Here is a 12,384-nt window from a genome sequence, read left to right on the forward strand (position 1 = left end):
GAGAGGCGCAGGCTCACCTGACGTACCACGGCCTGGTACAGGATGGACGGCGTACACTAGCATGTGCGCACGGGGCAATGCCAGCGCCAGGGGCCTGGGCGCGACAGGCACGAGTACACTCGTGGGGTCAAGTTGTCGGGCACCGCTGTGTGGCGAGGCGTGGGTGAATGACCGCCTCGTCGCCAGTGTAGTGTCTGGGGACACGATGAGGGGAGGGAGACCTATGCCACGTAGTGGGGCCTAACTATAACCATGAATGACGACACGGACACTGTCTGCTGGTTAGGGCCAAAGACCCCGAGCGGTCTTCGGCTGTTTATTTATATCCAGGGGCTACCCCGCCCCTGAGGTGCATGCGTGCGTGTATGCGTACGTGAACGGGCCGGGTGGCTCCGTTACTACATCGACCATGAGGGCGGTGAGAGTAAACTTCTGCTGGTTGCCCCCCCTCCCGCCGGAATACGTTTCGGGGTGCCAGGGGCTGCACCGTGGCCAGGGGCTTTATCAGCCACAGGCTCTGGGTATTTAAATGCCCTCCGCTTTCCCGTGACTCGGACCAGGCCCGCTCATGATCTAAGTGTCGTTAGGCAGCACTAGGTTGGGGGCGGCAGTCCGGGCTTAGCTCTGGTCACGCAGGCTGTGCTGGCTGCATCAGTGGGGGTACGCATCCTGGTGGATGGCGAGAGTCCTGGCCTGAGTGAGGCGCATTACTGATCTGCTCTGGCGAGCGCATTCCTGACTGTCGGCCGGCCTCTACGACTGGTTGCGGCGTGATTCTGGAGGGGGCGGCGAGCTTTGCAGCAGATACGGGATTGACTCAGGCGGTGCCCTGCCACGGCAGCCAATTTTCTAGCCCCCAGACTTTTTTGCTCCATGTAGCCAGGTCGAAGGGCACCGGGACGCAAGGGAGGACTGGAGGGACTATTCCACATGCTGCTTAGGGGTTACTCAGGGCGCGAGTGAGTGGGGAGCTCAGGACGTGACCTTTTACTATCCTACGGGCACTGGACACCCGAGGTAGTCTGGCCAGGGCCCCAGTGGGGCGTCACAGCGCAAGTCGGACCAATGTTCCCTGCTGCCGAGGCTTGAGAAGGACAGGTTCTGGGGCTGCGGAGTAAGGAGGGTGTCGGCGTGTTGTAGAACCGCTTAAAACGATTTGAGGTAATTTCAGCCCAGTGTCCGAGCGTGGGTGTTGCGTGATGAGTCCCGTAAACCCCCGCCATCCTATCCGCTGCAGGCCGGGCTGTCGTTCCCAGATGCGCTAGCACAGTGGCTTGCGATGTTAGCTTCGGCTGAGGCCCACGAGGGGGGAGCTTGCAGCCAGGTACAGCGTGGCCCGAGCGGCTGGCGAGTAGAGAGGGGGGCCTGGGTTACTCTGTATAACCGTGCAGTTCAGGGTGGGGCCTAACGAGGCTCAGCCATTGAAAGTACGCCTCCCTCGTCATCTCCAATACAGTACCACAGTAGTTTGGCTATGCCCCCAGGGTTAGTAGGGTACACTGCTGAATGAGTTCATGCGTAATCTGTTATGTTAAGTACAGTCCCTACCGGTAACTACCGGGTGGCTAACTGATATGTTGGAAGGTGGCCAGATGGACCTAGTGAGTTATGTATTACCTCTGAAGACATGACGAGGTTTGGTAGCACAGTGCAAGATAAGCAGTTGGAGCTAAGTTATCTTTTATGGAGGACACGAAGGAGAAGTTAAATAACAGTCTAGGGAGTCTCTTCCGTGGCGTGCCTAGCTTGCTACTTTGGGTGTGCGGTTGGCACATTAAACTGACACCGCCGTGGAGATAAGCCCAAAGGCTCTGCCTAGCTCCATAGGGAGTGAGCAAGCGTTAGGTTAAGTGGGTACTCCCTTCACCTGACGAGAGTGGTGAATTCGGCCAGGCCTAGGTGCATATCGTAGGCAACCTCAAACTCTACTTAAATTATGGGTGGAGAATGTCTAGGAGTGGTTTGCAGTACAGTCGCAACCGCCCCACGAGGTGAAGGTTTTAGGCACTTGGTTTGCGGTGGGCTCCTCTGGGGAGGCCTGGTAGAAGAGCTAACATCAGGAAAGGATGTCTTGTGCTTTCATCGCACGGGGAGGTCCCGGGCGCGAGCTGATTGTATCAGGTGGTCAGGGAGCACCGATGCATCAGAAGCACTAAGCAGCTTTCAGCCAGGTTGGTATGGTTGGTTGGTTGGTTGTATGGTTGGTATGGTTGATATCTGATTCAAGGGGCATCGGATAGATTAGAGTCGTGTTCAGATGTACCACCTGCGGTCCTTGGAGCTCTGCTGGCATCGCCTTTTCAATGGAAGCCATTGTCTCAAGACAGATCACTGGAACTAGTCCACAGGCTCCTGTAGTAGGTGCGTAAAAGTTTGAGGTAACCTGGCAAGGGAACTGTGCCACGTGTGGTAGGTAGCTTGTGTTTGGGCATGAGTACGTCTGGTCGGTGAAGTTGGTGGCCTGTGCTCCCAGCAGTCATGTTTGGTGCGCGCATTTTAGGTCTACATTGGTTTGGCGATTACATTACCCTTGCAATTGCGGTCAGAGAAAGTAGAGTCTGGTTGGATGTAGCAGTGCATGATCTGAGACACTTAACAGTAAAGCCGGCAAAAATGCAGCACATACATCATCATCTGGGTCAGGCAGGACTGCCCCCCCCCGTGAGCAAAGGGAAGTAAAACACTATATGGGTTGGCATGCTTTTGCAGACGGCGGTTAGCTCGCACACATGGGTGTTCTGCGAAGTTTGGGGACAGGTTGCATGCTTCATCTTGTCACGTCTCTGTCAAAGCCAGCAGACCCCTAGGGTGACAGCGCACCCAAATACACATCATGTTGGAGGTAGGTCCAGGATGAAAGGTTGTGCTGGGTGAGGCTCAAACCCAATGCTGTTGTGGTATCCTTCCAAGGGGCACATCTGGTTGGACAGGACGAAATTGTAAGGACAACCGGGGATCCCCTCAGTTATGTCAGATCATGCTTATTTGTTTGTTGTTTCCGCAGAGTTTGGGGCAAGTTATCGGGCTGCATCTTGTCACGGTGGGTTTGATGTTTGTTTGGGTCAGTTGACCGAGTACAGCCAATTTTGCCACCATGCAAGGGGACCATGTCCCCAGGTCACTCACATCAGGCAGAGGTGCCTAGTGAAAGCATGGGAGGGACGGCATGGAACAGGACACTGCACAGGTTAGATGCCGGTGAATGGTGATAGCATTACTGCACATGGCAAAGTAATCCTGGACTGATTCACATGCGGGGTATGGTGGTGGTGTCCCTACCTCATTTCTCAGGATCTTTCCCTGTTGGACTTAGCTAACAATTATCTTAATGGGCTTTACATTTTCAACCTCTCTGGTCGCTGCATACTGTGAGCAGTTTAGCAACAGACTTTAATAAGTGCTGCAATGGCCCTTAATGCGATAGTACAGCATCTAGTTTACCAGTGCTATTTGTACCTTCATTAGCACCAGCTGCGGGTCACGGGTGGCAGTAAAGCTTCCTTTTATTTTGCCTGGGATTGGAGCTGCAATGTCATCAAACTTTGTAGCCAGAAACTGATTAGGCAAATAGATACCAGTAATGGTGCAACGGGCACTCGGCGATAGCACCAGCTAAGTTTCAACATCAGCCTAGTATACGTATATGTAAGGTTGTGGGCTACACGCGAATAGGTACTTTCTGTCAGTTGGGGTGTGAGTGTGCCATTCCCAAGAGAGTGCTGGTTGCCTGGTTAGTGCTGATATGGAGGGGATGGAGCACTTATACAGACAACTACCAGAGCACATTTTGCAGTCCTAGTTAAGGTTACATTGATTATATTGTTGGCATGCTATCAGTTGACTCACTTAGGCAAACTTACCATGGGAGTTCTCAGCCAACATTCGGACTGTAAGTTGGTGGTTAGCCGGTTGGCAGGCCTTTTGGATGTGGGTTTCTAGCTCAGGCAGGTTAAAGTATGGGTTATAGTGCCTGATGTCTGCCCCGGGATACAAGTTCACAGGCAGGTGGAGCGGTGAAACTGAAAGGGGCTTGGGTTTGAGCGCTGGTCACAGGTTCAGATCCTGGTAGGTCCACTTAGCAGTTCATCCTATGAGGTCAATGAAATGAGCAGCATTGAGTTAAGTAACATTAACATGTGCACATTCGCATGCCCAATTGCCTTGGCTGGGAGCTATACAGGTTGTGGACGTTGTCATCCAGCAAGTGTGCTATGGTCCATAAGATTGGGGAAACCCCTGGGTTAAACACAAATGGCTACATAATATCAAAGAACACTTGGCATTCCCAGTATTAAAAAAAAGTGCAGGTATTTATACTTATGGTTCCCCCCTGGTTCACTTTGTCCTGTAGGCTCCCTGGTATACTAGCAGAAGTTTGGGAGGGCAAGGCGTCACCTAGAGTGGTGACTGTCTGAATGCGATGGACATACTCCGACAAGTGCTATATACAGTTTACTGGGTGAAGGAGGAAGTAAGGCGGGCTTGTTAACTCTTACTTCCACCCGCATTGCCACTTCCTGTCAGGAGTGGCTTGTCTAAGGTATTGCTCTTCAGCCTGGCAATGTTCACAATGAACCAACTCCAAACGATTGGTGTTAGGTCTTCCTGGGCGCATATACATGAAGGGCTGGGCGAGGCGGGTACCACGGGTCCCCCTCCCAGTTGCAGACTCTGCAGGACATGCTATCAGGTGGGGCGACGGCAATCCCAATGCATTTAGGGGGACAGCCGGCCGTAAGCCACCCTAAGCCTAGTTATGGACATTCCTGTGTGCCTTGATTTAGCAAGTAAAGGGACTGTGCGAAGGTTAAGTATAATCCTTCTCGCCCTAATAGCCGAAGTAGGCAGCGGGGGTAGGAGCGGTCTCTTAACAAGTGAGCTGCTGTCCCAGAGATGGGAGACTTTGAGTCAGATGGGGTACACCTATCACCAGTAGAGATGGACTTGTTCTTGTTAGACTTGCAAGAAGCGTTATGCAAATGGGTTGCAGGTAAAGAAAAGAGCGGTTTGGTGGGGGGCCCTGGCGGCAACAGTGGCCGCCTCCAGGGCTGTTGAAGAGTTACAGGGGGACCTTGAAGCATATGGGTACAGAAGGGTACCTCAGCGTGGCACATAGGGGTGCCACAGCCTAACCCCAGGGGCCTAATGGGAGGTTCCTGGAACCTGTGTCGGCGCCCGTTAGTCCTTCGGTCGGTTGTGGTCCTGAGCAACCGGGGGCTTGCCTAGCTACGCTCCACCCCGAAAGGGGTGTGAGTATAAGGGACCAATGGTCATGTGATCCTGGAAAGGGATTACCAGACGGGGCAGTACATAGGTGGTTCGCCACGCTGCTGCTTGGTTCATCAGGCGGGCAGGTGGCGAGAATGCTGCCTGCTCTTGGATCGCCCTTAAGCTAACCCACAAGATTGCATAACGTTGTCTGTAATAAACCTGCAACAGTTTTTCCCAAGTTAATACTTGTGTAGCGTGTATTTATTTGCGGGATGCATGCTAAGATGGGTGGGATGGGGGGGCCTGTTGCCATGATGGTACTATAGCTGCTTACCTTGTAAGATGGGGAACCCGGTTAGGATAACGGCATCGCCTGAGAATCCTGTGCTTTCAGAAAATCTCGTTATGCCCCCATAACATACATGTAACAGTAGTCTGTGTCTACAAAGCTGGGTTATGAGCTTGGGAAAGGTTTGCACTATGTAAAACGGACAAAAAATTCAATGTGAATTTTGCCTGTCTCCCATAATCTAATCTCATCCTCTAAGAATTAGGGACAAAGCATTGCCCAATGATGTCAGAAAGTGATATCCATCTAGTGACTGAATTGCACAGTTTAAAATTGAAAATTCTGCTATCAATCACAGCTTCAATGCTAGACCAAATTGTGTGATCTTAGGGAAGTACTTTACTTAGTCAAGCTTTCTTTTTGTTCCATATCACATATGAAAGCATCTTCAAATATGCGAGTTCAGGATGCGCACTGTACAAAAACCTCTATTGTGTTTGAATTAATAGCCCATAATATTGGTCCGCGGAGAATAAGCATCTAGGTAACATATAAGGCACACATGACAACTGGCTTACCTCTTACTTCTCTAATAGCATTGTCATCAGTGCAAGGGCAGGAATTTTCTTAAATTCATGTTTAAAAACTCTCACTTTTAATAAATATTTTTCAATACAAAGTTATAATCTCATGTGCTAATGTGAAATGCTTATATGTGTTAAAGAAATATATTTTTTTAATTTTGAAGACACCTTATCATACTCTAATATGATATTTGTTGCATGATTTATATGCCAAATATTTTCAAGGCTCAGCTTGTTGACGGACTCTTAGAGCCAGAGCTGACCCTGGGTTTGCCTCTGGCTAGGCTTGCCCTGCTAATTTGTTGGATCACCCACCTCTACATTTGTGCCCCAAACACCGATTCGATAAAGACTTTTTAGCCAAGACGAATGAGTGAAAGGTTGCCTGGGTGAAACAGAAAAGTCAGTCAGACATCTACCATTAAGCAAGTATTAATCTCCCAAATAAACATGGCACACTGACTCAAAAATCACATTAGGGCGCAATCCTTGGCACCAACTCCAACATGGAGAGAGACATTTTCCTAAGTGGGAGTCTCTGTCATGCCAGGATTGGCACACGATTGAGTGGGCAAATAAGTCCACAAGATATGTGAGCCATTGCCAATGCAGGAAGGAGGAGGCAGAAAGGAAGGTCCAGACACCTTGCACATCATTCCATCAAGACTGCATTCCCTCCTCATCACTGTCACAGAGCATCACCCTCTGCTATAGCATCAAGCATTATGAATCTAATGCTGGATGGTGCTGTAGGAGAGTGGTGCTGCTCGAGGTCTACCCCAAGATGGCTGCTGCTATTTTAATGGAAGCAGCTTTAGGAAAGTGGCCCTTTTTTTACATGGTCACCACACTTTTTGCCTGGTAAATGGTGTGATTTAGACTGAATGTAAACTGGGTCCCTGCTAACCACCTCCCCTGTGCAAGAGCTCTTTTTCCCAAGCTGTATAATTGTTCCCCCAAATGGCAAAACCTTCAGCACCCTCTGTAAGCCCCCAGTAATTGGTTTCCTGGTACCTAGGGCCAGGGATACTACAGAGGGTTCCCATGGATTGCAGGACGAATTGTGCCACCCTAAGGGACCAGTCACCAATTACATGCAAAACTGCCATTGCAAGTTACGTGTCTTGGTACCGAAAACATGTCACACATCCCTGTGAGCCATTTCCCCTACCACTGCATGTAATATTTGTAAGTCAGCCCTACAGCTGGCCTAGCAGTCCTAGGGCAGGGTGCTACATATTACCTGTGAGGCTATGCATGCATGAGCAGATATGCCCCTATGATGGCCAGTCCTATTACTGCCAGTACAATTCATCAGAGAAGCTATTTTAACACATGTGCTGGACACTGGTGAATATGAGTTCCCCAGCTACATGATGGCTTCACTGAAAATAGGAATGTCTGGTATCAAACATCTTGTATTGGTAAACCCACACTGAAGCCTGTGTTGGATCTACCAATACATGCACCCATGGGGCACCTTGGAGGTGCTCCCTGAAAAACTACCAGCCTCTGATGTGCTTGCTAACTGGTTTCTGCCAGCCTGCCAGCCTGCCACCCGAGAAGCAGTTCTCAACTCCTAGGATAAGGGCCTTTGCTTTCAGAAGAATCAGAACAAAAATCTGTCCTGGAAGAGGGTGTAACACTCCCTCCCACAGGATGACTTGCTGATTAGCCTCCTTGCATCGGCGAGCTTCAAAGAAGCTGCCACCTTTGGAATGCAAATCTGGCTCCCCTCAAAGGAGAGAAAGCCATCCTGTCAAAAGCCCCTTTGGCACCTGGACAGGTGGGAAAATTAACTAGTCAGGTAGGCATGCTACATCCAGGTTAGTATCACCCCTTGGGTGGGCTACTGCGACGTGGACAGGATTTTTTTTAAGTAGCCATCTTTGTGATGGCATACTTACGAATTCTGGGACAGGGTTATGACCACTTCCTACAGAAAGCGGTCATATAGGGGGTGTAGTGACCCCAAGGGTCAATACCCAGTGGCTACTACCCTACACTTCCATAACACCCATTAATGCAGCATTTAGTAGAGTCCCTGGCACCAGAGAAGCAGATCCTGATGAACTAAGAAGAGAGAGGACACGGAAGAGTCACAAAAGCCAAGAAGAGAAAAGAAGCAGCTGACCTGGTACCAACCCTGTCGGCGTGTCTGCATCCCTCGTCGAAAATGGCGACAAAAATGGCTCATCCTGCAGCTGTGACTTCAGAAACTTGGGAGAACTGCCTGGCTTCTAAAAAGACTGAAGACCTCCTGTGAACTGTGGACCTGTTATAAAGAATTGCCAAAAGAGAAGACTCTGAGGCCTCTGGAGCCACCAAAGTCGGACACTCAAAGCCATCACTGCACCTGTTGCCTTCGGCCTGAGTTGAAGTGGGCCACCAGTGCCAACAAGGTTCCCTAGCCCTTCAGAGCTCAAGTGCATTGTGGTTTTATCCCTCCTGGACTACCTGCTATCGCCTGCAGCCTCTGCAAGCAGGCCCCCTCAACTGCGACTGCTCCAGTAAGGAAAAGCCTGATGCCTAAGGATACCCCTGCACCCGTTGCACGTTGGCTGTGGAGAAGAGGACCAAAGGTATCCCCTCATCCCTGAGCATTGCAAGGCCTGAGCCTACTTGCTGGTTCAGCCCTACTGGCTTCCTAGCCAGAGCCTGCAGCCTCTTTTTACAGTGACCGATCCCCATTGAAACGCATTGGGCTCCCGACGCTGATTTGCACCCTGCACTCGGCCGCCCTTGTACCGCTTGTAATGTACTGTTCGTGCTTCCTTGGATCTTTCCCACCACTCACTTTAACTCCTGGTGTTCCTGTAAGTCGATGTACTGTACCTGTTTGCAGAACTTGTTCTTCCATCCATAGGATAACATTGCAGAACTCAGAAATTGCAGTGTCCACTTCTCAAAGTAAAAAGAATTTATATTTAAAAACGTACTTACCTGGACGATTTTTCTCTGATGCCTAAACATATACAAAGGTATTGGGTATTTTTATAAATTGGAGTGTATCTCCTTTTTGAGTTGTGTTATCATTTCTTAATCATTCTGTGCATTTACAAATGTCTTGCACTCCTCTGTGGTAAGCCTAAGGCGGCCCGACTATTATACCTCTATTAGAACACTTTGGGATTGCATAGCAAACCCTTGTCCACTCATAAGGGAACCCCTGGACTCTTTACATGGTGTATCAACTTACTGACATATCACATAAGGAGCCAGCTTCCTACTGCAACCGTCTTGGAAAGAACCCGAAACAGTGTAATACAGTGGTTTCCAGTTGAAACTGTATCCAAAGGAACTGTTCAGGTGGGTTTACCGGTTTTGACTTGAATAAACGAGACACCCGAAACCATACCTATAACCTATGCCCACTTACATAATGCTATATAGGATGTGGCAATTCCATGTTTAGGTTGCAATATTATGCTATATCATTTATGGCAGTGTGCCTGTATTTTACACATAAACTTCATCTATAAGTCATAGCAGTTTATGAGGAATGCAAACTTCAAACATCTACACCATAAGATACATGAAGCAAATATAATAAACCTGTAGGCCCTTTGTGTGAGTTATCTTCCAGCACAATTTCTCTCACTAATGTTTATAAACATTTAATTACAATGAAGACACCATCTCATGCCTTTTTTCACTCTATGAGAACTGTTACATAGGGGCACAATGCTCCACCTTATGGACAAAGAGGACCAAGCAATTCAGGGAGCTATGCCTACAAAGACATCGGCCATCTTCCCCAAGCTTAGTCCATCGCCTAGTGCAGGTATGCAGCTCATGTGTACCACTACTCATGATGGCAGATTGTTACAGTGCTAGGCCAATTAAAAAAAAATTTTCTCAAGCTCGCTACAGCCAATACTATTGTGATTTTTGCCATTATTCAGCTACATATATTCTATACTAGATTATGTATAGTAAAGATCAGCTGTGGCTGTGGTAAGACTGACCGTACATCTGCATATGGACTTTCCTACTATAATCTGAGGAGAGCAGTGGGATGCCTGTTTGTTCTACTCCGAGGACATATAAGACATATCTTTATGTTCTGAGGAATCTACAAGGTGGGATCAACATTCTTGGCTCACATCAATTTCATTCATCAATTTTTCATTAATTCAACACATACTCACTTCTGCGCAACATACTATTGCCAGATGACTTCCCGATTGTGCCACATCTGACTGTATGCAAATAATATCTATCCAGTAATAGGATTGGTCATGTTTTATTTCTTACCAGCAGGCCATTAGAGCCATGGATGGTGATGCAGCGTGAGAAGGCGTGGTGGATGGCGACGTCCTTCACGTATGTTGGTGGATTGTATCCCCCATTTTCATCCACATCTCCGGCTGTATGGAAGTGGATTGGGTAGTGCCCCATGGTCTGCTGCCCCATGTGCTTCAGCTCCACACCCTCAATGTGAGCAGCGGCGAAACCCCGTCCTAGCTGTAGAAAGAAGAGGCACTGTGAGACAATCGCAAGTGCAAACTCGCATCACTGGGGGACAAGGCAGAGGCCAAACACTCATATAGGAAGACATAGAGCTTTTTAGTCAAGGTCTGTTCTTTCAATTTTAGATATTTCTGTTTTAGGTTTTTGTTCTTCCCTCTTAAATAGCAATCTTCTCTTTGGCAATCCTAGTGCAGGGATGCTCCAGTTGGAGTAACCAGGCGCTTTATAAAAATGTATTATTATTATTATTAGTATATACAAAACAAGTCAGAGATGCATGGAGACGTGATGCAGTCTAGTGTGTAACTCATTGCACTGGATGTCTGCGATTTGTTGTCTTACCACTTCTACATGTTTCAGCTACAAGTGTGTTGGTGAGCATGTGTATGTGTGCATAGTTGTCTCTCCGTTACATAGCGCTTCTTCTGAGCTCTGAATATAGCAACCAAGGATCAGAAACGAGGAAGAAACAAGTGAAGGCTGGAGGAATACACGAAAACGAGTACGAGGAAAAGGCAGTATGTGTCAGGCCTAGAAATGAAAAGCTGTGCCAGACTCTTCCTAAAAGCGGCGACCTGCCATTGCATTGCCCTCACTCTCTCACATATAAATGGGCAGGCACAGACAGTACTTGCCCTTTCAGTGTGCACCGAAGTGTTTGAGCTAAATGGCCGATTTCTTCTGCATCAGCATATTCACGTGCAGTGCTTGCCTAAGTATTTCGGGATCCTATCCCTAAAGTTCTGAAGAGATTCAATTTACCAAAAAAAACGGCCGCTACTGCAGTGTTCAATTTATTTAAAAAAAACAAATGCCAGGGAACTTGTCAGGTGTCACCTTGCACCAGCCCATTGTTCATGTTAGCGCTGCCTAAAACAGAACAAACTACTAACCATGAAAGTGGGGGAGAGGATGTGGGGTAATGGCCAGAGCTGCCGACTTGGGAGCTAGGGAACCAGGTTCAAGTCTCTGCGTCAGCTCAACATCCTGTGATTCTGGGAAGATCACTTAATCTCCCCTAAATGAATGTGTTCTTAACTGGTCTTCATAAAAAGTGCTGGTGTTGATGATTAATTGCTGATGGCGGTGCTAAGCACTGGAAACCACTGGCTCAAATTAGGCACTGTCTACTGTAAAACCAGATACTGCGCCAAACCCTGAGCTGTCAAATATTCACTGGAGAGGCAGGCTTCAAACGGTGCGAATGGCTCCAGTGATGGGCCTCAAAAGAGTGTTCGATGTCAAGGGAGACCTCCAGCAAACTAGGTTGGGGAATGCATGCGCTCCAGCGCAGGACCTAAAAGCTTAACCAAAGCTGATTCTAAACAGCCAGTCCTACACTTAGAAATTACCGCCCTCACCATCGGATTCTGTAACTATTATTTGCAGTTTTTAAACCGCTGGGAAGCTCCCGTTTAACTAAGATCCATACATCGTTAGTATTACAAAAGTGTTTTGAACCATCAATGATAGGTTTTGGTGTCTGTGCCGATCAAAATATCAAATTACCTCGATGTGATTTAATTGACATCGTTGCGTTATAGGCAACTAAAACTCAAAATAGAACTGTGTTTGCACTTGTATGACTGTGTGCGTGAGCATGCCTCATGTGTAAGCATACACATATGTGTATTACTATTCGCATAAATGCGTAAGAAATTGCTTGTTTGTGTAGATGCATTCGTGCAAGAGTGACTGTGAGCACATAGAATGTTGTCTATGTAAATGAGTGAATGAATTAATGTTACACAGCACTCTGACCGGATCAAATATTTTGTGTGGAAAGAAGTGTTTTTCTGGGGGAGTGTGGGTTTGTGTATTACAGCA

At 48.1% G+C, this 12,384-nt stretch overlaps 1 protein-coding gene across 1 annotated transcript in view; it reads right to left on the bottom strand.

Moving 5' to 3' along the window:
• CEMIP (cell migration inducing hyaluronidase 1) overlaps positions 1–12,384 on the bottom strand; it is an 857,787-nt gene that overhangs the window by 219,249 nt on the left and 626,154 nt on the right. Inside the window, exon 13 of the mRNA XM_086957874.1 lies at positions 10,342–10,551. Within this exon, the coding sequence (XP_086814000.1) occupies positions 10,342–10,551 (210 nt within the window). The remainder of the gene's footprint in view (positions 1–10,341; positions 10,552–12,384) is intronic.

The sequence above is a fragment of the Lissotriton vulgaris genome, chromosome 2_1 (genome assembly GCF_964263255.1).
Source record: "Lissotriton vulgaris chromosome 2_1, aLisVul1.2, whole genome shotgun sequence".
Taxonomy (NCBI): Eukaryota; Metazoa; Chordata; class Amphibia; order Caudata; family Salamandridae; genus Lissotriton; species Lissotriton vulgaris.